The 25680-nt window shown below is 58.1% G+C and overlaps 2 protein-coding genes across 2 annotated transcripts; one reads left to right on the top strand and one right to left on the bottom strand.

Moving 5' to 3' along the window:
• Positions 1-3739: 3739 nt before the first annotated feature.
• LOC135404084 (keratinocyte proline-rich protein-like) lies at positions 3740-5867 on the bottom strand. The gene has a single exon (XM_064638650.1). It carries the CDS (start codon positions 5732-5734, stop codon positions 4646-4648), a length of 1089 nt encoding a protein of 362 aa, XP_064494720.1. The 5' UTR covers positions 5735-5867; the 3' UTR covers positions 3740-4645.
• Positions 5868-19257: 13390 nt separating this feature from the next.
• Positions 19258-22269, top strand: LOC135403907 (keratin-associated protein 10-6-like). The gene is made up of 4 exons (XM_064638336.1): positions 19258-19447; positions 19663-19739; positions 19843-20498; positions 20535-22269. The coding sequence occupies exons 1-4, from the start codon at positions 19258-19260 to the stop codon at positions 21184-21186; spliced, it is 1575 nt and encodes a 524-aa protein (XP_064494406.1). The 3' UTR covers positions 21187-22269.
• Positions 22270-25680: the final 3411 nt, after the last annotated feature.

Here is a 25680-nt window from a genome sequence, read left to right as displayed (position 1 = left end):
TGTCCAACACCGGGAGCTGATGGGGATGTGTCAAACACCAGGAGCTGATGGGGATGTGTCCAACACTGGGAGCTGATGGGGACGTGTCCAACATTGGGAGCTGATGGGGATGTGTCCAACATTGGGAGCTGATGGGGATGTGTCAAACATTGGGAGCTGATGGGGATGTGTCCAACACTGGGAGCTGATGGGGATGTGTCCAACACTGGGAGCTGGGGGGAATGTGTCCAACACAGGGAGCTGATGGGGATGTGTCCAACACTGGGAGCTGATGGGGATGTGTCCAACACTGGGAGCTGGGGGGGATGTGTCAAACATTGGGAGCTGGGGGGGATGTGTCCAACATTGGGAGCTGATGGGGATGTGTCCAACACTGGGAGCTGGGGGGGTGGAGGGTTGGGGGTGGGAATAACCAAGGATTGTTGGTGGGAATAACCAAGGGTTTTGGTGGGAATAGCCAAGGATTTTTGGTGGGAATAGCCAAGGATTTTTGGTGGGAATAGCCAAGGATTTTGGTGGGAATAGCCAAGGATTTTGGTGGGAATAGCCAAGGATTTTTGGTGGGAATAGCCAAGGATTTTTGGTGGGAATAGCCAAGGATTTTGGTGGGAATAGCCAAGGATTTTTGGTGGGAACAATCAAGGATTTTTGGTGGGAATAGCCAAGGATTTTTGGTGGGAATAGCCAAGGATTTTTGGTGGGAACAACCAAGGATTGTTGGTGGGAACAATCAAGGATTTTTGGTGGGAATAGCCAAGAATTTTTGGTGGGAACAATCAAGGATTTTTGGTGGGAACAATCAAGGATTTTTGGTGGGAACAATCAAGGATTTTTGGTGGGAATAGCCAAGGATTTTTGGTGGGAACAACCAAGGATTTTTGGTAAAAACAACCAAGGGTTGTTGTTGGGAAAAATCAAGGGTTCCTTTTCCAGCAAAGCCAAGGCTTCAGATGGAACATTTGCTCTGTCCCTTCCTTGGAAAAATCTCAAGGGAATCCACATTTTTCTGCAACGTGGGTCCATCCTCAGAAAAAAAAAAGAAAAGAAAAGAAATCCTGCCACAACTTCAGCCAGTCTGGAAAAAAGGAATTCAGCTCATTAAAAATGGAGTTAATTCACTGAAAAACCACAGCAAAGTGCAAGGAAAAAAAAACCAGGGGAAAGATTTCTGATTTCTTGGCTTTCTGAAGTGTTTTATTCCCCTTTTTGGGGGGAGGAAAATGGAGAAGGGCAACAGCAAAATCCAGGAGCACAGGAGGCCAAAGACAGACCTGCTGCCCCTGCCAGGGGCTGGCACAGGGGTCCCCCCCCAACTCGGGTTTCTGGGGGTCTGTGCTGTGGCCACAGATGAAATTATCCCCTGGATTTTGTGTGAGCACGTCCTGCTCCCTCCAGAGAGGACGTGAGTTGTGTCCCAGCCCCGCGGAGCCGTGGGATCCGTGCCCAGGACAGGGATGAGGGAATTATTAATGAATTAGCCCGTGATTACCAGCCTGGGTGTGCCTGGCATTAAAAACAACAAAGCCCCCGCAGCTGGGAGAGGAGGGATCCTTCCCAGGCCTTGACTGTGGTCCAGGAGCACGGAGGTGTGAGCAGGTTCTGGTTGTGAAAGACTCTGGTCACCGAGTTAATCTGTTGTCATCAGCTCCTGGGAGGGTATAAAACCCTCCTGCAGCTCCTCACCTCCAGTGGCTTCTCCTCCCCTCCTTCCCAGAGCAGGAGACTCCAGGTGAGACACCGGGTGAGACACCAGGTGAGTCCTCCCGTGCCCCTCCTGCTGCCCAGGGGGTGGTTCTGGGGCTTTGGGGGTGGTTTGCCCTTGGTTTGTCCCTCCAGTCCCAGCTCCAGCTTTTCCCCCGGCGGGTGGGAGGCACAGGACGGGGTTTGGAGGCTCTCTGAGGTTCCAGACTGTGGTTTGCTGCCTCTCTGGGCCCAGAACCCCCTTGCCAACCCTCTGGATTTCCCCCAGGCTGATAAGGATCCTGTGGATAACCAGCAGGGGTTGGGGGTGAGCTGCCAGCAGTTGGCACCGTGGGAAGCTGGTTTAGCCTCTGATCACCTCGGTCTCCTGCATTCCCAGGGCTCTGAGTTCCACTCCTCTGGATAAAATCCATCGAATTCGATGGCCAGAGATGCAGCTCCTGCTCTGAGGCTCTCCCTGCCCTGAGCCTGTTGCCAAAGGGGGCTGTTCTCCCACGATTTCCCGCTTTCAGGACTCCCAGCCCCGAGCTCTCACCACTTTTCTGCTCCTCTTCAAACAGTTCTAACCCCTGCTCTGAGGTTCTCCTTGAGCCAAGGAGAGTCTGCCTTCAAACCTGCATTTCTTCCGTGCTTCTCCAAGCTGGAATGCCCAGAAAACATTTTTTTGAGCAGAGGGAATGAAGGGAAAACCCCCCCCCCCTCGATGTTTGTCCCCTCCTCAGCTCCCGCAGCCACTTCCCTGCTTGGAGCCAGGCTCTGTCAGGATAGAGCCAGGCTTTGTTAGGATAGAGCCAGGCTCTGTCAGGCTGGAGCCAGGCTCTGTCAGGCTGGAGCTTGCCTCTGGCACTCATTTTCTGTGCAGTTCCTCTCTGAGGGCTCAGCCACTCTGCTGAGCCCACAGAGGGTGTGATGGGGGCCCCAAAAAAGTCAATAAGGGGCAGGTGGAGCAGCATCCTCAGGGATTTATGGCCAGGAGTGGTTTTTGGTGGGAGGATGAACCTCAAAAGCTCATCCTCTTGGCTGGGGAGTCGATGCCAGGGCTGAGGAACCTCCTGAACTCGTGATCTCCCAGAAGGAGACGTGTGTGTGGAGGGGATTTAGAACAACTGGGGCTTTCCTTGCAGGCTCGCAGGGATGTCGTCCCACCAGCAGAAGCAGCAGCAGTGCCTCCCTCCCCAGTGCCAGGAGAAGTGTGTGGCCCCTGCCAAGGGCGTGGAGCAAAGCCAGGCCCCCCAAGGGCAGGCCAAGTGCCCCGTGAAGAGCCTCCCCCAGCAGCAGCAGCAGCAGCAGCAGGGCTGCCCCAAGCAGAAGTAGCCCCGACGGCCCCGGAGCTGCCACGGGAGATGCAAATTCCCCGTTTCCAAATGCAAATCCCGGTTTCCAAACGCTCCTTTCCCAACTTCCCTGTCTGCTGGCGCCGCTGGAAGGGCTCCAAAACCCCGCAGCCGCCTCCTCAGCCCTGCAAGGAGCAATTGCTTTCCAACGAGGTGCAATTCATTACCCGGGATTAGCTCACCCTCTGCTGGGAAATAATAAATAAATAAATCCCGGGGCCGCTTTATCCTGCTCCTCATTTGGGACACGCTGCAATAAAATGATGAATAACTCATGACTTGCTTCCTGATGTTTTTATTGTCACTTTGCTCGTGTTTGTTCGTTACCTTCCTCTTCTATTTGCCAAAAAATTACCTTTAAAGGCACACACAGGTGGTTGAGGTGGGATATTAAGGATCAGTTCCTCCCTGGGAGGGTGGGGAGGGCCTGGCACAGGTTGCCCAGGGAAGCTTTGGCTGCCCCTGGATCCCTGGAAGGGCCCAAGGTCGGGTTGGAGCAACCTGGGAGAGAGGAAGGTGTCCCTGCCCGTGGCAGGGGGTGGCACTGGAGGGACTTTAAGGACCCTCCATTCCAAACCATTCCATGGTTCTGTGACTCAGGGTCACCCATTCCCGAGTTTCCAGGTCCTGATTGGGAAGCCCCAAGCTCTGACCCGTTGCCAGCTGAGGCTCCCTCCCACCTTTTTTAAGGAGAAAAACCTCCACACCTCGGTATCCAAAGCAACTTTTATTGCCGATTTTCACAGTGAAATGAATCCTGGATGCAACACCAGCCCAAAACAATTAGAGCCAAGTGGCAAATCCCTCCCCAGCAGCCCCGTGTGGGGCGTGATTGAGGCAGCCCCGGGGGTGTTCCCTCCTCTGCCCCGCGGAGCCCGGGGAAGCCACGCCCGGGGCTCATCTCTGCTTTCCAAACGGGTCTGGAGCGGATTCGGGAGGTTTGCCAGGAAGCCTCTGGGCTGGAGCTGCCCTTTCACACGTCCCAGAAGGTTCCAGGTGAGCTCTGGCTCCTGCCTGGGCAGAGCTGGTGCCTCTGTCCTAAAATCCCTTCCTATTCCCTGCGGCCAGGTGGATTCTTTTTAATTGCATGAAACCAATCAGCACTGCCATGTCATGGGCTGGGAGGGGGATCAGAACCCTTCAGCAGCAGGTTCTGCCCAAACCTCCCATTATTAACAGGCAGGAAGCCCCAAATGCAGGTGGGAGGTGGAATCCAGGGAGCTGGGGGGGAAGGCAGGGAGACCAGAGCTGGGCCTTGTGCTGGGGGAGAGTTTAATGCTGAGCTTAAGGAACCCTGCCTTGTGCTGCCAGGGAGCTTTCTGGTGTCCCTCTGGGCCAGAGGGGCTGGGAGGGGGCAGGAATTCAGGCTGCTGGGAAGCTGAACCCACACCCAGGACCCTGCTTGAAGCCTTTTTATCCGCTGTTAGTACAGGACGAAGCGTTAATTGGAGGGGGGACTTGGGAGCTCAGCAGCGATTTTCTTCTCCACAGAAGCTCTGCAGCGATTCAAAAGGTGCTGGGAAATGACCTCTGGATGGGAGATGTGGGAGAGGAGGTTTGGGGTTGGGATCTTCTTCTCCCCTCGGGGCTCGGCTCGGGGCGGCCCCGCTTTACTTCTGGGCGGGAGGCCACGGGTTGGGCTGTTTGAGCTGCTGCTGCTCCACGGGAGGGGCTTTCCCGGGAAGGGAGAGCTGCTCGGGGTCGGGACAGGGAGCTGGCACTGGCACCGGGGCGTCCTGGCACTCCTGCTTCTCCTGAGGGCACGGGGTGGGCACGGGGAGCTCCTCGATCTCCTGCTGCTGCTGGGGGCACGGGGTGGGGTCGGGCAGCGGGACAGGGATGGGCACGGGGGTCTCCTTGACCTCCTGCTTCTCCTGGGGGCACGGGGTGGGCACGGGGGTCTCCTTGACCTCCTGCTTCTCTTGGGGACACGGGGTGGGCATGGGGAGCTCCTTGACCTCCTGCTTTTCCTGGGTGGGCACAGGGATCTCCTTGACCTCCTGCTTTTCCTGAGGGCACGGGGTGGGGTCGGGCAGTGGGACAGGGATGGGCACGGGGGTCTCCTTGGCCTCCTGCTTCTCCTGGGGGCACGGGGTGGGCACGGGGATCTCCTTGACCTCCTGTTTCTCCTGAGGGCACGGGGTGGGGTCGGGCAGCGGGACAGGGATGGGCACGGGGGTCTCCTTGACCTCCTGCTTCTCCTGGGGGCACGGGGTGGGGTCGGGGCGCGGGGCAGGGACGGGCACGGGGAGCTCCTTGATCTGCTGCTTCTCCTGGGCACAGGCTGCAGCCTCGGAGCGGGTCCCGGGGACTGGCACGGGGCTCTCCTGGCGCTGCTGCTTCTCCAGCCCACACGGGGCTGGGTCAGGGCGGGACACGGGCAGCTCTTGGCAGGCTGGTTTCTCCTCTGGGCACGGCAGAGCCTCGGCTGGGAAGGGTGGAGGGCACTTGCTCTGCTCCTGGGCCGGGCACTGGGGCACCACGGCCGCGGGGGCTTCTCCTTTGCCCGGCTCCTGGCTCGGCAAGGGCACGGCTCGTTCCGGGCACGTCGGGGCTGGACCCGGGCGGGGTGTGGGGTCCTGGAGCTCGGGATGCTGCTGCGGGCACGGCGCGGGCTCCTGGCTCGGCGGGGGGATGCTCTTGCTCAGCCCGGGGGGGAGCGTGAGCTCCTGCTTCATCTGCGTCTGGTTCAGGGACATCTTTGCGGGAAAAGGGACGGTCTGAAAGGAAATCGGAGCGTTACTGCGGCGCTGAGGGGGGCGCGGCAGGAGGAGGGGGAACGGGTACAAAATACCAGTTCAGTTCTAAAATACCAGTTCAGTTCTAAAATCCGAGTTCCAAGAAACCGGAGCAAAGCTCTCCCGGTTTGCCCTTGGGTTTCCCGAGGCGGGTTGTCCCGGAATGATGATCTGCTCTTCCTTTTTCATCCTGCCTTTCAGCTCCCGCTCCCACCCCGCCTTAGCTCGTCCCTCCTCTCCCTGCTCTGCGATGTGGGACAGCCCCGTCGGGTCTGGCTGAGGTAGAGCCGCTCCTTTGAACCCGCGGCTGATTTGCACTTCACAGTCCTTCCCCCTCTTCCCGAAGTGTCAGCTCCCTTTTATTTCTGTCCTGGGGAACCGATGAGAGGAGCTGACAAACCACAGATCTCCCGGTGTGGAGAGAACGGCCTCGGGAAGTCAAAATAATAACAGAAAAACAGTGAAAGTGAAAGACAAACATTTAAAAGCAGAAAGTTGGAAAATATAAATATGGGGCCAACGGGATGTTTTACAGTGGCAAAAGTGAAATAGTTCAGTGGGTTTTGCCCCTTTTGCAATGGTTTCCAGGTTTTACCTGGAATTAAAAGCCTTTCCTTTGAGTACTAGGACTCAATTCCTGCTCTTGCTCTGGTTCCATCCCGACTTTGGGGGGGATGTGAAGGGCTGGGGTGACCCCTGGCCCAGGGATAACGTGTCCCCGTGTCCCTGGATTGGCCTGGCCACTAATGACACCTGTGACCTGCATGAATCAGAGCCACCAGGAGGGATTTCTGCTCCCAGGGCCACTCCTCGTGTTCCCGGCAATTTGGGGAACTGTTCTGTGGCTGCTGAAGGCAGACCCGGGCTCGGCTGGGCTGGGGGAGTGTCTGTGCTAAAGCCTGGGCTGCTGCTTCTCTGAAAGCAGCTTAAAGGCACGAGTTAAAGGTGAGGACTGGAAAAGTGGTGCCTGAAAGGGGCATTTTGGGGCCCCCCCAGCACAGGAGCTGTGGGCAGGACAGGGAGAGTGGCAGCTCCTTCTCCCTCCCCCCTGGGGCTGCTGCTCCTCTCAGCACATCTCCAAAGCCAATTCCCTCCTCTCCTCTCCCTCCTCCAGGTCAGTGACACCCCTCTCTTGCCATTTTTTTTTTTATAAGGATCTGATAAGATCTTTAAATGAATTAATGCATTGCCCTTGCCATGGCTGGCCTGAGGCAGCACAGGAGGGATGCCTCCAGCCCTCTGCTCCTGCAGCCCCAAATCCCTGCTTTCCAAGAGAATTCTCCCATGCAACTGGAGTTTGGACAAGATCCTTGTTACCAACAGCAGAATCCCAGGAAATCAGCTGGGAGGGAGCTCCAGGAGGCCACTGCTCTCCTCCCCTGGAGGAGAACTTAAACCAACACAATTTCCTCTGCTCCCCCTTTCAGAAAGGGTCTCATTTAGCCCTCAACCCCCCCCAGAGTTACACTCAGCCTGGATTTACCCTGCAGAGCTGTCCCAAGGCTGCCTGTCCTCCCCACAGCCCCTCTCCTCTCCGAGAACCTTTGGGATATCTGAAGGCAGGAGGTGAAACCCTCCCTTGCAAAGGGAGCCCCCCGTGAGGGGGAAGCCCAGGGAGGCCCCAGAGCCCAGGGAGGCCCCAGAGCCCTCTGACTTACCCAGGCAGCCAAAGGGAGTCTCAGGGAGCCGAGTGGATGCCGGGGCAGAGGGATGGGAGAACCTTTATATGGTCTCAGGGCCCTGCCTTCTGGGAATGAGTCCTCCTGGCTGATGAGCTCATGGTTTCACAACTGTGTTTCCTCCCCAGCCCTGTCCTACACGTAGGCAGATCACACTCAGGGCTCCTTTCATTGCCCTGCCCAACCCAGCTGGACAGGACAGGGGGTGGGAGTGGAGGGCAGACCCTCAGGTCGATGCATTGGGGGTCTGGGGGTGTTGTGGTGCCACCTCATCCCCTCCAGGAGTCCTTTCACACCATCCCATTCCCACTAATCCTTGGGCTGTGTCTGTAGTTTCAGAGAGGGGGGTTTATTTTGTCCTCCTCCCTCTTGCTCTTCATCAGTGAGTTCCCTAAAATGACTTTGGTGTGTAAAAACTCGTGAGGGGTGAGTGAACTTTTCTTTTCCTCAGGAAGATCTTCACGGATTTCATTCTGCTTTCGTTTCAGAACAGGTAATTTTGAATCACTGGGAGGAATTTCCCCCTGGAAAGGGTGGTCAGGCCTTGGCAGGGGCTGCCCAGGGAGGTGGGGGAGTGCCCAGCCCTGGAGGTGCCCAGGGCAGGACTGGACGTGGCACTGAGTGCTCTGGGCTGGGGGATGAGATGCTGATGGATCAAAGGCTGGACTTGGTGATCTTGGAGGTCTTTTCCAATGGAAATAATCCTGGGATTTATGAATTAATGTTGTTTTCCATGGTCCAGAAGACAGAGCTCCCACTGATCTGAGACAGAACAGGGGACTGAGTTTCTCTCTCTGCATCACGTGGCAAGTGAGGGAATTTTAATGGTGTCCAAGATTTATCCCATCAAATGGAATTGGAAACTGGTCCCACTCAGGTGCCAGAAGGGCATTTGAAAGGATATTTCAACCTCAATGTGGAAAAAAGGGTGTTTTTCATGGAAGAAGTTTCCTCCATAACTATTATTCCACGTGAAAAACATTCATTGAGTGGGAATAACTCACCCTCCAGATCTCAGGGAGGGATCAGGACACGGGTCAAGCAGCCCTTGATTGTGCTGGGAGGATTATTTCCAGCAGCAGAGGCGCCTTGGCCCCCACAGAGCCCAATTTCATCACCTCTGGGTGCCTTTGGGACCGTCCCTGTCCCGTCTCCCCCGTCCCAGCAGGGCCCTTATCAGCTGCAGGTCTGGCTGAGCTGGTCCCAGGGATTCCTGGGCAGCGAGGGGAAGCAGCAGCTGCTCCCACTGGGGTGGAACTTCCTCCCTCAGCAAATCCTCTGGCAGCTGGAGGGCGGGACACCTGAATTTTGGGCCGTGGGTTGTCTCCCAGGGTGGGACTCCACGTGTGTGACCCCCTGGCAGGTGAGGCCCTGCCTTGCTGCCTCCCTCACGGGTTTAATTTTAGTCTCCAGCCTCTGCTGGAGAGGGGAATACCCCAAAGCCAAGCCCAAAACCCAACTCAGGCCTCCCCACTGCTCCCCTGCTGCAGACCCAGCGCTGGCTCTGCCGAGGGCAGGCACTGGGACACTTTCCAGCAGTGGAGAACCTGCCTGGCTGCTTTCGAGGCAGCTCTGTGGTTCTCAGAGCAGCCCTGGTGCCCACAGAGGCTCCTGGAATATTGCCCTGTGGAGCAGGGAGATCGAGGGAATCACAGCAGGCTCCTGCAAGGAGCTGGGTGTCTCGTTTGCCCCGTCCCTGGAAGGGTCCGAGGCCGCCTTGGATGGAGCTCTGGGCAACCTGGGAGAGAGGGAAAAGTGGGGGTGGAACTGGAGGAGCTTTGAGGTCCCTTCCAACCCAAAGCGTTCCAGGACTGTGGCTGGCAGCCTGGCAAGGGTTTGGAAGCACAGGGGGGATTCCAGCAGGGTTTGGAAGCACAGGGGGGATCCCAGCAGGGTTTGGAAGCACAGGGGGGATCCCAGCAGGGTTTGGAAGCACAGGGGTGATTCCAGCAGGGTTTGGAAGCACAGGGGGATTCCAGCAGGGTTTGGAAGCACAGGGGGGATTCCAGCAGGGTTTGGAAGCACAGGGGGGATCCCAGCTGGGTTTGGAAGCACAGGGGGGATTCCAGCAGGGTTTGGAAGCACATGGAGGATTCCAGCAGGGTTTGGAAGCACAGGGGGGATCCCAGCAGGGTTTGGAAGCACAGGGGGGATCCCAGCAGGGTTTGGAAGCACAGGGGGGATCCCAGCAGGGTTTGGAAGCACAGGGGGGATTCCAGCAGGGTTTGGAAGCACAGGGGGATTCCAGCTGTGTTTGGAAGCACATGGAGGATTCCAGCAGGGTTTGGAAGCACAGGGGGGATCCCAGCAGGGTTTGGAAGCACTGGGGTGATTCCAGCAGAGTTTGGAAGCACAGGGGGGATTCCAGCTGTGTTTGGAAGCACAGGAGGGATCCCAGCAGCTCCAGAGCCGCACTGGGATTTTCGGGCAACATTCCCAAGTGATTGTGCCCCGTCAGCTCCAAGCTGGGCTGTGTCCCTCCATCAGGGCACCCTGGAGAGGCTCTGGTGGAGGCACATCCAGGCAGAGCCGGGAGTGTTGAGACACCACCTTTATTTGAGCAAGACCTGAGGTTTTCGGGGCGTTTTCGCCGCCGAATTCGCGACTTGCGACACGGGGTGAGGAAAGAACGTCCCTTTCCAGGGCTGGGAGGGAGAGCTGAACCCTGGCTGGGGATCGGGAGCTGGGGCCGCCCTGACCTCAGCCACGGGTTTGGGTGCAGGTCTGGAGAGGCTCGGGGAGGTCACCTGGGCTCCGGGGCAGCAACCTCAGCACAAAAGCCCTGCCCGTCCCCCCGGGAGGCTCCGCAGCCAGCCCGGGGAAAGGGAGGGGGTGTTCCTCCCAGACTGGAGGTGTAATTGCTCTTCCCTTCCCCGGGAATTGCACAAAGGCTATTTTTAGAGGCAAAGGGAGATGTGCTGGGCCCAGACCTTCGGGAGGGGACGGGAGGGACGTGCAGGGATGAGGCGGCTCCCGAGGGGACGTGGAGCTCTCCCCTGCTGGGGCCCAGCTCAGCTCCCCTGGACACCACACGGGGCCACTAATTCCAGGGAGAAGGACACCACGAGCAGGGAAATTGCTGCTCTGAGCCCTGCCTAGATGGAAAAGCTGCTGCAGCTCCTGCAGGTCCTGGGCAGGGGGGACAAGGCAAGTGCTGAGCAGGTCACTGGGTCCCCAGAAGCCAGAGATTCCCTGGGAGGTGGCAGCAGTTGTTCCAGCAGCTCTGTAGCTGTTCCTTTGATCTGGTTTATCACTGAGGTGACTCTCTCAACATCTCAACTTTTTCCCCAGTGGAGAACCCTGCTGTGATCCAGGATTGTGTGGATGCTCCCTGATTTTTTGCCACCCCGGAGCGTGACCCTTTGTGCCCAGAGCAGACGATCTGAGGGAACTCTTGGGTGATTCAGAGGCTGCTGAACCGGCTCTGCCAGCCCGGGGTGGCTCAACGAGGCCGTTCACACCCCACTGGCTCTTTATTTAGTGTGTCTGTCATCACTGGGCTGGACGTCGTGATTAACTCGGCTCACGAGACAAAGGACATAATTACTGCTCCTGGGCTGCCCAGTATCGGTCTGGCTGCCCCGGCCCTGCAGCCTCTGCCCTGCCAGGGCTGCAGACAGGAGAGCTGGGGCTGCCCAGGCCCTGCAGCCTCTGCCCTGCCAGGGCTGCAGACAGGAGAGCTGGGGCTGCCCAGGCCCTGCAGCCTCTGCCCTGCCAGGGCTGCAGATGGGGGAGCTGGGGCTGCCCAGGCCCTGCAGCCTCTGCCCTGCCAGGGCTGCAGATGGGGGAGTTGGGGCTGCCCAGGCCCTGCAGCCTCTGCCCTGCCAGGGCTGCAGACAGGAGAGATGGGGCTGCCCCAGCCCTGGAGGGGTCCCAGGCCAGGCTGGAGCAACCTGGGCTGGTGGGAGGTGTCCCTGCCCACGGCAGGGGTGGAGTGAGATGGTCTCTGCCAGCCCAAACTATTCTATTCTGTTCTGTTCTATTCTATTCTATTCTATTCTATTCTATTCTATTCTATTCTATTCTATTCTATTCTATTCTATTCTATTCTATTCTATTCTATTCTATTCTATTCTATTCTATTCTATTCTATTCTATTCTATTCTATTCTATTCTATTCTATTCTATTCTATTCTATTCCTATTCTATTCTATTCTATTCTATTCTATTCTATTCTATTCTATTCATTCCCATTTCCACTTCCATTCTATTCTATTCCATTCCACGATTCCCTGACCCCCTTTTTTCTCCTATTTCCCTGCCATGCAGCTCCTGAGCTCCCCAGAGCCCAGCCAGCTCCCATTAAACCTCTCCCCTGGCCGAGTTTCTGAGCTCCCAGGAGACACCCGGGGCTGAGTCAGGGACTCAGCTCTGCCATAAAACCTCGGCCAGAAGCTCCCTGCCCTCCCTCCTAAAGCCTCTGCCCCGTTTTCATCCCAGTTTTCTGACTGTGCAGCCTGTTCCTGAGCCTCCCTGGGCTGCTGGTCTCCTAATTCCCTGCCTGAATTTATTCCCAACTCCCCGGTTGCCTCCCTGGGAGCCCACTGGGCACAGCAGGAGCCCTTCCCAGTTGCCCATCACATCAAAGAGCCTCATTCCCAGTTGCCTCATCCCCTCCCTGCAGCTCAGGAATGAACTTGTTGGATTTTGGCCTCTCCTCTCCTTTTTGGAAAGCAGAGCAGCCCGGGGGTCCCTCTGGCCTCGTGTCCTCTTGGTGCCACGGGGGGGCTTCTCAGGGACCTCCTGGGTTTGGAATATTGATTTAAAATTGGTTTAAAATTGATTTAAAATTGATCTATATGAGAATTTGGTCGGAATAAACTGGCTCTGTGCAGCCAAAGAAGTGGGTTCAGGTCCTAATTTTGAATTTCTGGGTGAATTTTCTTTTGTTGTTTCTGGCAGGGCTGAAAAAACCTTGGAACTCCTGAGCTGGGAAAACAGCTGAAGAACAACAGGGTTTCCCGTTTCAGGTGTGGCCAGCAGCTGATAAAATAGAAAATGCCCAAGAATGGGGAGTTTTCTCCTCTAAAGGTCTGGAAACACCCCTGTTCCTGCGGCTGGGCAGTTGTGGAGCTGTGAGAAACGTCCCCCAGGGGCAGCACAGACCCTTCTCTCCGGGATTTTGGGCTCCTGGGGGTGTGTTTGGAGCTCTCTGACCCCCAAATCTGCCCCACCCTCTTTGCACTGGTTCGGTGCTTCCCTGCTGGGTTGGGGGAGTTCCATCCTGGTGAATCTGTGGAATATTCTTAATTAATAATTGCCAGAAGAGGGCTCCCCGTGGGATCAGGGCTCGGTGGTGGCCATTTCAGGCTCCTCCACTGGCAAACAGAGTTAATGGGGATAAATTTCGGGAGCTGAAGGCTGCAGGGATTAAACTCCTCCTTTCTTTTCCAGCCTTCTGCACCCCTGTAAAGCCTGGATTGATGGGATAACCTCGGGTTTACCTGCTCCATCCTGGTGACACTGATGGCATCACACGAGGTGAGTGCAGGAAGGGAATCAGGCCCAGAGGACTTGGAGATTCTCCCAACATGCCCTGAATTATGATCCTAAAACCCTTTGCTCCCTGAGTTACGGGGGAAAGAGGAGTTTTTAAAAGCTGAGTGTGGTGAGAGTACAAATTCCTCGGGGGGATGGAGGAAGGGGCAAAGCCCAGAGCAGCAGGGGAGGGTTTTGGGGCCTGGCACAGAGCAAAGACTGACCCCACCTTGGTGTCCTCAGAGGGGTTTGGGCTGGAAACCAAACCTGCCCCAGTTCAGGGCTGGCAAAGGGATCCACTGGCAGGTTCTGAGTCGTGGAAGGGACCTGGAGCAGGTGAACACCCAGCACAGAGGGAGCCTGGCAGGGGCAATTATTGCTTTTCCAGCTCGGGAAAGACTTCTCTTGGATCTGCTCCTTCCCACGGGTCCCACCAGCTCCATGGGCTGCGGTGAGTTAGTTCTTAAAATAACAACGATCCTCCACTCCCAGGTTTGCTTCGTCCTGCCACCTGCACGGGGATGGATCCCAGGCAAACCTCGGCCCCCGGGACGGAGTGAGTGGCTCTGGGTGCTGGGCAGGGAGAAAGTGGTGTTGAAACGTTTGAAAAGTCACCAGGGCTCTAATGACCCCCCCGCCGGATTTTCTGCAGAGACTGACCTCCACTAAGCCTGGGAGCAACCAGAACAAAGAGCTCCGCGGGGCTGCTAATTGCAGAAAACAAGAGTTCGTTAAGTAATAAAACCCTTTCGGAATGAGGCAAGAAGGAGCCCGAGCGAGGAGCATTTCGTTCTCCTGCGTGGCAGAGTCGCTGTTTTGCCTTCGGTGCTGTGAAATCATCGAAATCGTGGATTCGCTGCTCGCCAGGCTTTAATAACGCGTGAAGTTTTATTGTCTGCAGCTCGTTCGCAGCTCTCTAATTACACGTCTGATGGGCCGAAGGTGGGAGCTCCGCTCGCTCTCTCACGTCTCGTTTGTTCCTCCCCTCCCTGCCCTGAGGGATGGACTGAGCAGAGTCCCTGGAACACCAAGTGCAGCCCGGCTGCTCCCGAAATCTGTGTTTTCCATGCCCGGAATCAGAGACCCGTGCAGTGGTTGGGGCTGGAAGGGACCTCAGAGACCATCAAGCCCAAGGGTAGGGACACCTTCCAGTAGATTCCAAGCCCTGTCCAAGCTGCCCCCCACCCCCAGTCCATCCCCTGCAGCACTGACAGACCCTGGGGGTCCCCTCTCAGAGCCTCTGCTCGAGGCTGAACAGCCCCAGCTCCTCATCCCCTGTGCCAGAGATGCTCCAGTGCCTCCCTCATCCTCGTCCCCCTGCCCTGGACCCGCTCCGGGAGCTCCAAGTCCCTCCCGTGTCCCTCCCGTGTCCCTCCCGTGCCCCTCCCGTGTCCCCCCCGTGTCCCTCCCGTGCCCAGCAGCCCGAGCCGGGCACTCTCTCCCCATCCGAGGGGCAGGATCAGCTCCTGCCCTGCCGGCAAAGCTCGGCCTGATCCCCCCAGGACCCCCCGGACACACTGTCAGGGACACCTCGGGGTCCCCCAGGGTCCTCTCCAGCGGGTCACCCCCACCCTGGGGTGCCCGGGGTGACTCTGCCAAGGGGGCAGGGGCATGAGGAGCCCTCAGACATCACGGTCATCCTGCCATCCCCATCCCCATCCCCATCCCATCCCCATCCTGCCATCCCCATCCTGCCATCCCTATCCCCATCCCCATCCCCATCCTGCCATCCCCATCCCCATCCCCATCCCATCCCATCCCCATCCTCCCATCCCCATCCCCATCCCCATCCCCATCCCCATCCCATCCCCATCCCCATCTCCATCCCCATCCTGCCATCCCCATCCCCATCCCCATCCCCATCCCATCCCATCCCCATCCTCCCATCCCCATCCCATCCCCATCCCCATCCCATCCCCATCCCCATCCCCATCCCCATCCCCATCCCCATCCCATCCCCATCCTGCCCCAGGCGCTGGGCCGGCTCTGGTGCTCATCCGAGGGAGGTTTCCCAACCGCCGGGAGCTGCTCCTGGAGGCGATTCCCGGGCGGATGCTGCGCTCTAGTGGTTCGTGGAACTGGAATTCCATGTCCAGTTCCCAGGGCAAGGGAGACATCGAGGGGCTGGAGCGTGTCCAGGGAAGGGAACAGAGCTGGGGAAGGGGCTGGAGAACTCCCGAGGGAGCTGGGGGGGCTCAGCCTGGAGAAAAGGAGGCTCAGGGGGGACCTTCTGGCTCTGGAATTCCCTGACAGGAGGGGGCAGCTGGGGGGGGGTCGGGCTCTGCTCCCAGGGAACAAGGGACAGGAGGAGGGGAAACGGCCTCAGGCTGTGCCAGGGGAGGGTCAGGTTGGCCATGAGGAGGAATTTCCCCCTGGAAAGGGTGTTCAGGCCTTGGCAGGGGCTGCCCAGGGAGTTTTAGAGCTGAACTCCCCCCTGGAGCTCCCCCCTGCGCTGCAGCTCTTTCCCTAATTTATTGCTTTGGTTTTTTTCCCATTAATGGGGCAGAGCTAATTTCCCATCACTCGAGGTTTCAATCCAACATCCCAGATCACATCCAGCCCATTTACCTTTTTTTTTCCTTCTGCCTCCTCCTGGCTGCCTTGTTCTCCTGCCAGGTTTCTCTGTTTGGAGCTTTGCATTCCTGCTGCTTTGGCTCGTGCTCCAGAGCTGCTGCCCCGGGTCGGGGCTCCTTTGCATTCCTGCCTTATTACAAGGTGCTGCATTCCCTGCTGGGATTAAAAAAATCAGAGTTCAGCCGGGCCTTCAGGAGGTCAGGCAGGAGGGGGTTTCACCACACGTGGTTTTAGTCGAGTCAGGGTTAAATCAGGATTTATTTGGAGGTCTGGGCAGTGCCTGCCTGGATCCAGGCTGGAATAAAAGCAATATAAACGTGAACATCTCACTTTGGTTAACGGGGAGGATCACACCCAAAACCTGGGGAGCCAAAAAGCACCGAAGAGTTCTGGCTCTGGATCAAAGAACCAGGAGAGAGGCCACAACAAAGCCCCGTTTCTCGTGGTTCAGGTGAAGATGAACCCACCCAGTGCTCACCAGGAAGGCTCTGGGTCCATTCCTGCTGGAAAAGCCTTTGGTAAAGGGACCATTTCGCCCTCCCCGGTTCTTGCCCCGTGTGGGACGTAATTGCCCAGGAATTCCTAAACTTCCTGATTCATTTTCACTGCAAAACTGTTCCTGGACCTTTCTCTCGGCCACAAAAACCACCCGGGTGGAGCCGTTTCTCCAGTTCACAGGGAACCACCTTTTTTAATAAAAACCCTCCTGTCCTGCTGCCCTGGGGGTGGGTCCAGCTCAGGGGGGCCGAGCAGGAAGAAATTGTCCCTTTTTGGGGCACATTCCAGGTGACAAAGTGCACCTGAGGGGACTGATCCCTCCTTCAGCCACTTCCAAAAATTCCTCTCGTGTTCCTCCTGTGCCCTGGACGCCGTGTGAGATAAGAAGGTGAGATAAGGGGTGAGATAAGGGGTGAGATAAGGGGTGAGATAAGGGGTGAGATAAGAAGGTGAGATAAGGGGTGAGAAAGCCCCACGTGGCCCTGGAGGAAGTTTATCAGCTCCTGGGGCTTTCTGTCACCCGTGGCAGTGCCAGGGGCAGCTCTGCCAGCTGAGCTGGCCGGGCAAGGGCTGCAGTGCCAGGTGACTGTGCCTCGTGTTCCCATCAGTGGGAGTCACCGGGTGCTTTGTCCCCATTCCCTGCTGACAGGTGATCCCTGGGATCACGGGACTGTGGGGACACCCAGAGCCAGGGGGTTCCCAGAGCCAAAAATGGAGCTCTGGGGGAGGCCAAGGGGGGGTTTGGGCTCCACAGGGAGCTCCTGTTTCCCCCCAGCAGATCCAGAGCCCCCCATCCCACCTGCCCCAGCAGACCCAGAGCTGATCCCATATCCAACCTGCCCCAACAGACCCAGTGCTGATCCCGTGTCCAACCTGCCCCAGCAGATCCAGAGCCCCCCGTCCAACCTGCCCCAGCAGATCCAGTGCTGATCCCAACACAACCAGCACCTGCTGGGCTTTGGGGTGGGGGAGAAGCTCTGCCAGCCCCAAACAGGGGGGTAGAGAGGGAGGGGGCTGGGCAGGGCCGGGAGTGGGACTCGATGGTTCTTGGGGGTCCTTTCCTATTCTGGGGTTCTGGAATTCTGTGACTCTGGGGTTCTGAGATTCTATGGTTCTGGGATTCTATGGTTCTGTGATTCTGGGATTCTGAGATTCTATGGTTCTGGGATTCTGTGGTTCTGTGGTTCTGGGATTCTGTGGTTCTGTGGTTCTGGGATTCTGGGATTCTGTGTTCCTGGGATTCTGGGATTCTGAGATTCTGAGATTCTGGGATTCTGTGCCATGGGGAGCTCAGGGCAGCTCTCCCAGCCCCACCACAGTGGGTGATGTCCCAGTCCCATCATGGGTGATGTCCCAGCCCCACCACAGGTGATGTCCCAGCCCCGTTCCCATGGGACCACCAGGACACTTCCCCAGACTGCAAATCCAGCGAAACCTTTGGAGAACCACCCCTATTTTTGGGTGCACTCCCAAAGCCCCAGGCAGGGGCTGCTGCTGCTGCTGCTCCCCCAGATGCCATTCAGTCCTGCCGTGCCAGGAGGATCCTCCTGCACTAATGACTCTTCCTCTGGGAAGCTGCCACCAAACCACTCATTGTCAGGGGTGAGTGTGCTGATGGGACTCACCCAGGGAGCTGCAGCTTTTCCTGGCTGTGAATGGGGCCCGTGTGGGGCCCTCACCCCCCCGGGGCACGTTTGGTTCCTGCATAAAAGCTCTGCTGCTGCCGGGACTCCCCGGTCACATCCCCAAGCTGCTCTCCCCAGGAGCTGGGTAAGTCTGAGCCTCTGGAGCTGCTGGAATTGCTTGGAGAAGCTTCCCCATCCCTGGGAGTGTTTGGACAGGGGTTTGGAGCAACCTGGTCCAGGGAAAAGTGGGTTGGAATGAGATGGGCTTTAAGGTGCCCTCCAGCCCAAGCTGTTCTGGGACTCTCTGCCTGTGAAATGCAGATTTATTTCTGCATTTATGTGCATAAAGTGCTGCTTGGGAAAGGTTTTTCGAAGGAGCTGGTTGGGGTTGCTGTGCTGGAGGGGGAGAGGACTCTCAGTGTTTGCTGGTGGTCACCCCCAGACACCCCTGGGAGGTGGGAGGGAAGTTTCTTTGCATTATTTGGGGGCTGCTGCTGTGGTTGGGTTTTGGGGGTGCCTGACAGCAGCTTTGGTGCACCGGGGAATTCGGTGTATTTGGAGTTCCAGCAGGGCTGGGAGCTGGGCTATCACCACCCTTTAATGAGCTTTGGTTCCTTAACCAGCAGGAACTTTGTGATGCTGGGGCTGAGCTGGGAACCTCTCCCTGCCTGGGGTGGCACAGAGGTGCCCGGGGTGCCCTTTGCCTCTCCTGCTCTGGCAGATGTGGCCAGAGGTTCAGAGCCTCTTGCTGGGCTGAGCCTTTACTCAGATCATCAGCAGGTTGCCAGCCAAGAGAGGGGAGGGGGCACAGGGGGCTCAATTTACTGATTGAAAGGCAGCTCTGAGATAATTATCCCTGTGCTGACCTCCAAGATCAGCTCTCCCCGGGAAGCCCCAGTGATGGAGGAGCTGCAGTCGGTGGATATTTGGGGTGAAGTGTCTCTGACTTTCCCCCCTCTTTGTGTCACAGTTCAAAAGGAGGTGTTTGGTCCTCAGCAGCTCCTGGGGGGGTTGTGGCAGAGCTGGGGGGGGTCTCTGAGGTGCTGGAAGCAGCAGGACCGTGAGGAACTCAGTGTCTAAAGGCTCTGCCTCCTCACCTGTCACGGAATCCTGGAATGCTCCGGGCTGGGAGGGACCTCACAGATCATCTCATCCCACCCCCTGCCGTGACATTCCTGGGAGGGGAAGAGGAGGAGCAGCCACGGATCTTCCTCTGAGTGAGCAGGGACAGAACCCAGGGAATGGCTTGGTGCAGGGACAGCACCCAGGGCAGGCTCAGGTTGGATCTCAGGCAAAGGTTCTTCCCCCAGAGGCTGGTTGGGCACTGCCCAGGCTCCCCAGGGCAGTGGGCACAGCCCCAAGGCTGCCAGAGCTCCAGGAGGGTTTGGATGATCCTCTGGGGCACAGGGGGGGACTCTTGGGGATGGGGCTGTGCAGGGCTGAGGGTTGGGTTGGATGGTCCCTGTGGGTCCCTTCCAGCTCAGCACATTCTGGGGTTCTGGGATTCTGTGATTTTGTGATTTTGTGATTTTGTGATTCTGTGATTCTGTGACTCTGTGATTCTGTGACTCTGTGACCCTCTGACTGTGTCATCCTGTGATTCCAGCGCTGCCAAACCCCCCCCCCCAAGATGTCGTGCTACCAGTGCCTCCCTGCAGCCCACCAGGCCCCCGTGCCCACCCCGTGCCCCGGCAGACCCCGGGCAGCGCCCGCCTGGCGCTCGACGCCGTGCCTGGCCCAGAGTGTGACCCGCCTCGTGCCCCGCCAGCAGCTCCTGCCCTCCAGCCTCTGCCAGCAGCAGCTCCTGCCCTCCAGCCTCTGCCAGCAGCAGCTCCTGCCCTCCAGCCTCTGCCAGCAGCAGCTCCTGCCCTCCAGCCTCTGCCAGCAGCAGCTCCTGCCCTCCAGCCTCTGCCAGCACCGGGGGGTGACCCCGTGTGTGCCCCAGCACCAGGGGGTGACCCCGTGTGTGCCCCAGCACCGGGGGGTGACCCAGTGTGTGCCCCAGCACCAGGGGGTGACCCCGTGTGTGCCCCAGCACCGGGGGGTGACCCCGTGTGTGCCCCAGCACCGGGGGGTGACCCCGTGTGTGCCCCAGCACCGGGGGGTGACCCAGTGTGTGCCCCAGCACCGGGGGGTGACCCCGTGTGTGCCCCAGCACCAGGGGGTGACCCCGTGTGTGCCCCAGCACCGGGGGGTGACCCCGTGTGTGCCCCAGCAGCAGCGGGTGCCCGCGCCGTGCCCGCCCATCGCCGTGCCCCCCCAGCAGAGCGTGGCCCAGGCGGTGCCACCGCCCCAGCGTGTCCTGCAGCAGCCTCGGTGCGTGACCACCTGCGTGCCCACGGGCGTGGCGGGCGTGTGCCAGCCCCAGGGCGTGACCCAGTGCGTGCCCCAGCAGCAGCAGCGCCCGCCCGCCACCGGCCCCCCGCAGCAGAGGTGCGTGACCACCTGTGTCCCTCGGCCAGCCTGTGCCACCAAGGGGGTCCCCCAGCAGCAGAGTGCCACCAGGTGTGTCCCCCAGCAGTGTGTGAGCACCCTGTGCCCCCGGCAGGGCGTGCCCAGGTGTGTCACCACCTGTGTCCCCCAGCAGCGAGCGGCCAAGGGGGGCTCGTACCCGCACCTGACCTGCCAGGGACCCCGGCGGGGTGGCACCTCCTCTGTCCCCCAGCAGATCTCCTGTGTCCCCCAGCAGATCTCCTGTGTCCCCCAGCAGAGTGTCACCTCCTCTGTCCCCCAGCAAGGTGTCACCTCCTGTGTCCCCCAGCAATGGGCCTCCAGGTGTGTGACCAAGTGTGTCCCCCAGCCCAGTGCCACCGACTGTGCCTCCATTTGTGTCCCCCAGCAGCAGGGTGAGACAGTTTGTGTCCCTCAGCAGCAAAGTGCCACCAGGTATGTCCCTCAGCAGCAAAGATGTGCCACCAAGTGTGTCCCTTATCAGAGTGTGACCAAGTGTGTCCCTCAGCAGCAAAGATGTGCCACCAAGTGTGTCCCTTATCAGAGTGTGACCAAGTGTGTCCCTCAGCAGCAAAGTGCCACCAAATGTGTCCCTCAGCAAAGTGCCACCAGGTGTGTCTGTTATCAGAGTGTGACCAAATGTGTCCCTCAGCAGCAAAGATGTGCCACCAAGTGTGTCCCTCAGCAAAGTGCCACCAAGTGTGTCCCTCAGCAGCAAAGTGCCAGCCAGTGTGTCCCTTATCAGAGTGTCCCTTATCAGAGTGTGACCAAGTGTGTCCCTCAGCAGCAAAGTGCCACCAAGTGTGTCCCTCAGCAGTCTGGGACAATTTATGTCCCTTACCAGAGTGCCACCAAGTGTGTCCCTCAGCAAAGTGCCACCAAGTGTGTCTGTTATCAGGGTGCCACCAGCTGTGTCCCTCAGCAAAGTGCCACCAGCTGTGTCCCTCAGCAAAGTGCCACCAAGTGTGTCCCTCAGCAAAGTGCCACCAAGTGTACCTGTTATCAGAGTGCCACCCCGAGTGTCTCTCAGCAGCACTGTCAGTCAGGTGGGGTAAAAATTTCCAATCACTTCAAAAAGTACATCTCAGCCCCCAAGTGGCCCTGGTGAAAAGGAGCAGGGGAAGGAAAACCCCTGGAAAAGGGGGAGGCCCAGCTTTGGGACGGGGGTTATTTGTCTCCTCGGGCACCTGGTTCCTGTCTCCCCAATCCGCTTTATCCCTGTTTTCCAACGTTTCCCCTGGAGCTCGGCTCTGCCTGGGTGTGTTCCTGTTCCCGTGTGATCCCATTCCCGTGTGATCCCATTCCCAGGGCTGCTCTCCAGCTGCCTGTGGCTCGTCCCTGGATCTGCTGCCAGGCACAGTTTGGTGGGGTGGGATTAAATTCTCACCCGACTCGAATAAACGGTGATTTTAAAGCAAAATAATAATAATAATTCAAGAAAGAGAAACGTCCCAGGAGTCCAGAGCACGGCAGCACCACTGGGAGTGCTGCTGGAGCGGGGCTGGCCCCTGCCCAGCTCCGGGTTTAGTCCTGGGACTGGGACTCAGAGTTCAGGTCCAGTTGGGTTCCACTGAACTGGTTCTTACTGGGGAGCCCGAGGTGGGTTTGTGGAGCAAAAGGTCCAAGAATCTCACCCAGAATCCCGGAATGGGGGAGGCTGGAAGGGACCCCCGTGGGTCCAACCCCCCTGAGAGTTCTGGGGTCTCCCCAGGGAGGGGAGGGACACTCCAGCCCCTCCCGGGGGGTTCGGGCACCTAGAGAGAAGTTTTCCCTCCTGTTCAGGTGGGACAAGCCCAACCCTCTCAGATTGTCCTCCTAAGAGGGGAAAAGGCCCAGGAGAGGCCGTATTCCAAAGGCTTTCCCTTTGGGAAGTGGCCAGAAATTCCCTCAGCCCAGCCCCTAAACAGGGCAGGATTTCTGGCTCCCTGAAGCCGAAATGAAACGAAGGTTTTCCTTCACTTGGTTGCTTTAATTAAAATCAAACCTCACCACCTGAAACAAAAGCAAAGCCTTTGAAACAACACTGAAAGCTGCAGCACGGCTGTTTTGTAAATGTTTAAGCTGTAAAACGCAATTGATTGTGTTCTTTGTGCGCTCTTCACTGCGTTGAAAATAAACTTTATTTGTACACACATATATGTATATTTACATACAGAGAGACTTAAATAAACAGAGCTGTCTGAGCCTGGGTTAAAAATCTCGTCTTTCTGCCTCCTGGGGGTTGTTTTTTATTAAACATGGTGAAGTCCTGCCTGAAAAAAAAAAAAGACACAGGCCCTGTAATGGGCCCTGTCATCAGGAAAATGAGCTCGGGCCAAGTGGCTCAGGGGTGTTTGGAGGGTGAAAACAAGTGTTGCAAGAGGCAGGGGAGGGTGTGACCCGGCCAGGACGCTGGCCCGCATCTTCCCTGCCCCACCCCGGCTCGGTGACCTTGTGGTGGCATCTTGGCTCCCTCCCCGGGGCTCCTGCAGGAGCAGAGCCCGTGGTCCCTTCTCCTGGATGTCTGGGGGGGTGTTCTGGCCTGGGGGGGGTGTTCTGGTCTGGGGGGGGTGTTCTGGTCTGGGGGGGATGTTCTGGTCTGGGGGGGATGTTCTGGCCTGGGGGGGGTGTTCTGGTCTGGGGGGGATGTTCTGGTCTGGGGGGGGTGTTCTGGTCTGGGGGGGATGTTCTGGTCTGGGGGGGATGTTCTGTCCTGGGGGGGGAGTGTTCTGGTCTGGGGGGGATGTTCTGGTCTGGGGGGGTGTTCTGGTCTGGGGGGGTGTTCTGGTCTGGGGGGGTGTTCTGGTCTGGGGGGGGTGTTCTGGTCTGGGGGGATGTGCTGGTCTGGGGGGGATGTTCTGGTCTGGGGGGGATGTTCTGGTCTGGGGGGGTGTTCTGGTCTGGGGGGGGTGTTCTGGCCTGGGGGGGGTGTTCTGGTCTGGGGGGGGTGTTCTGGTCTGGGGGGGATGTTCTGGTCTGGGGGGGATGTTCTGGTCTGGGGGGGATGTTCTGGTCTGGGGGGGGTGTTCTGGTCTGGGGGGGATGTTCTGGCCCCCAAGGGCAGGGGGAAGAGCAGCAGTGACCCGGGAGCTCCTCACCCCAACGCCTGGGAGGTTCCCCCAACCTGTGTCCCCTCTGAAAGGAAGGAACAGGGTCCTGGAATGGTTTGGGTTGGAAGGGACCTGGAAAATCAGCTCATCCCACTCCCTGCCACGGGCAGGGACACCTCCCACCAGCCCAGGATGCTCCAGCCTGGCCTTGGACACCCCCAGGGATCCAGGGGCAGCCACAGCTTCTCCGGGCAGCCTGTGCCAGGGCCTCCCCACCCTCCTTCCCGGCAGGAATTTCTCCCCAATATCCAACTTAAATCTCCCCTCTGTCAGCCTGAACCCACCCCCTCGTCCTGTCACCCCAGTTCCTGAGGAACATCCCTCTCCAGCTCCCCTGCAGCTCCTGGAAGGGGCTCTGAGGTCTCCCCACAACCTTCTCCTCCCCGGGCTGACCATTCCCAGCTCTCCCAGCCTGTTCCCGAGCCAGGCTGTGCCCCTTGGAGGAGCTGCCCCATCTCCAGGGCCCCGGGGCTCTCCCAGAGGACCCCAAACCCGGGGGATCCTTAGGGAAGCCGTGCTGGGGGAGCAGGAGCTGCAGGATCTCCTCTCCCTCCCAGGGACCTGGTCTGGGAGGTGCCCTGGTGGAGTCTGTGGTTCTGACTCAGCCCTGCCTCGCTTTTCCCTGTGCTTAATTAGCAATAATAACACCCCCCCCCATGCCCCGTGTGGCTCCAGGAGTCTCCCCGAGATGAAAGGCCCTCAGAGATGCTAATTAGGGTCGTTTGGATGACGGGTCCCGATGGGATCATCGCCGGGGCTCTGCTCCAAACACCGAACTGGGGGCTGGGGTTACCTGGACACGACTCAATCCAGAGCTTCCCCGGGAACTGGGCCGGTGGAGCTCATAAAAACGGCCTTAATCTGCTCCCCGACGCCAGCTGGGCTCCTAAAATCCGGGGTCAGATCATTTACCATCAAAAAGGGCCTTGTGGCTCAGGGGAGGGAAGCACAGTAAAAGTCAGAGGGATCCAGGCTGGAGTCAGGCTTTGTCTGCGGTGTCCCTCCCTTCAGCCCTTGGAATGTTGGGATTAACCTGGAAAACAAGCAGGTTGTTTCCTGTGGTGGTGAGGGAAGGTGGGAAGTCAGAAGTGCGAACAAAAAAACGCATGACAAATAAAAAATGCAGATGCAAATAAAAAAAATGCAGATGACAAATAAAAAAATGCAAATAAAAAAATGCAGATGCAAATAAAAAAATGCAGATGCCTTCAGGCTTTTGGATTTTCTGGGAAAAAAAAAAAAAAAAAGAAAATAGGAAATTCAGCTCTTGGTTCCTAAAGGAGAGCTCGACATTCCGCTCCAAATCATGGAATTCTTGAAGTGAGAGGCCTTTCAGGTCGTGGAGTCCAGCACAGCCAATCCCACCAATAAACCACATCCCTGGGAGATCATTTCACAGCCTCCAGGGAAGGCAAAGCAGCAGCATCCTGGGGCTTCCTATTGATGAGGGATTTTCCAATTGCTCCACTGGAAAGTCACTCATTTCCCCTCGGGGTTGGATATTGGGAAAAGGTTCTTCCCCCAGGGGGTGGTTGGGCACTGAACAGGCTCCCCAGGGCACAGCCCCAAAGCTGCCAGAGCTCCAGGAGGGCTCAGACAACTCTGGGGTTCCTGGTGGGATTTTGGGGTGTCCAGGAATTGGGATCAACGATCCCTGTGGGTCCCTTCCAGCTCAGAGGGTGATTCTGTGGTTATTCCCCCTCTTTTTATTCCAGCTGGGGGACGTCACCCGAATTCCACACCCAATTTGGAGCTGTGGGATTCACATTAAAGGGACACAAGAATTCCAGAGCCTTCCCTAAAGTGTTTGTGACTCTCCCCAAGCTCATTCCCAGGCGGCAACTCCCGCTCCCGCCACTGCCAATTTTCCCATTGGTGGCACAGACAGGGAACAAAGGCAGGGGTGACTGGAGCGGGGAATGTGCAGCAGGGCAGGAAATGGGGTTTTTTGTTGTCCACTCCACTGGTTTGTGGAGCTGCTTCTCCCCCCAGCTCGGCCCTTCCCCTCCTGGTCGGGCCGGAAAGGCGTCACCTCTCCGGGCAGGTCGTTCCCTTCTCATCCCTTTGTGACAGGGCATTTTTGGGAGCTGTCCTGCCCTCAGCCCAAGGCCCTCTCGGCCCTAATGACCCCCCTGCTCCCTGGGCTGCCCGTGGAGGTGCAGGAAGTGCCCTGGTAATGACGGGCTGGGAGCCGAGTCCTTCCTGGACGGCTTTTCAAAGCTCCCAGGGGGTTTCTGCCCGAAGCTCCCCTGGAATGAGGAGTTCCTTGGGCTGCTCCCTGCTTTGGGGTGGGAAGGGGGTGTCCCAGCTGGGATTGCCCCGGGCAGGCAGCGATGCTTTGCTCCCACCCGTGGGAGCAGCCCCTGTGGGGTGTCCTGGGCCTCGCAGGGGTTTTTGGTGCAGCCCCTCAGCTCAGGGGGATCCCTGGGAGCTCCAGGGGGATCCATCCCGGTGTCCCCACAGCCCCACGGGGCCAGGCCAGCCCCAGAGCTGCACGTGGCTCAGCCAGGACT

The sequence above is a fragment of the Pseudopipra pipra genome, chromosome 29 (assembly GCF_036250125.1).
Source record: "Pseudopipra pipra isolate bDixPip1 chromosome 29, bDixPip1.hap1, whole genome shotgun sequence".
In the NCBI taxonomy this organism is placed as follows: Eukaryota; Metazoa; Chordata; class Aves; order Passeriformes; family Pipridae; genus Pseudopipra; species Pseudopipra pipra.
This window is presented reverse-complemented; position numbering and strand designations above follow the sequence as displayed.

What these genes read in the sequence shown, in the direction of transcription:
- LOC135404084 (XM_064638650.1), bottom strand. Translation starts at nt 5,734, where the DNA reads ATGTCCCTGAACCAGACGCAGATGAAGCAGGAGCTCACGCTCCCCCCC.
- LOC135403907 (XM_064638336.1), top strand. Translation starts at nt 19,258, where the DNA reads ATGTCGTGCTACCAGTGCCTCCCTGCAGCCCACCAGGCCCCCGTGCCC. An exon ending in CAGCACCGGGGGGTGACCCA is followed by an intron (nt 19,740 to 19,842) that starts GTGTGTGCCCCA and finishes TGTGTGCCCCAG; the next exon opens with CAGCAGCGGGTGCCCGCGCC. An exon ending in ACAGTTTGTGTCCCTCAGCA is followed by an intron (nt 20,499 to 20,534) that starts GCAAAGTGCCAC and finishes TCAGCAGCAAAG; the next exon opens with ATGTGCCACCAAGTGTGTCC.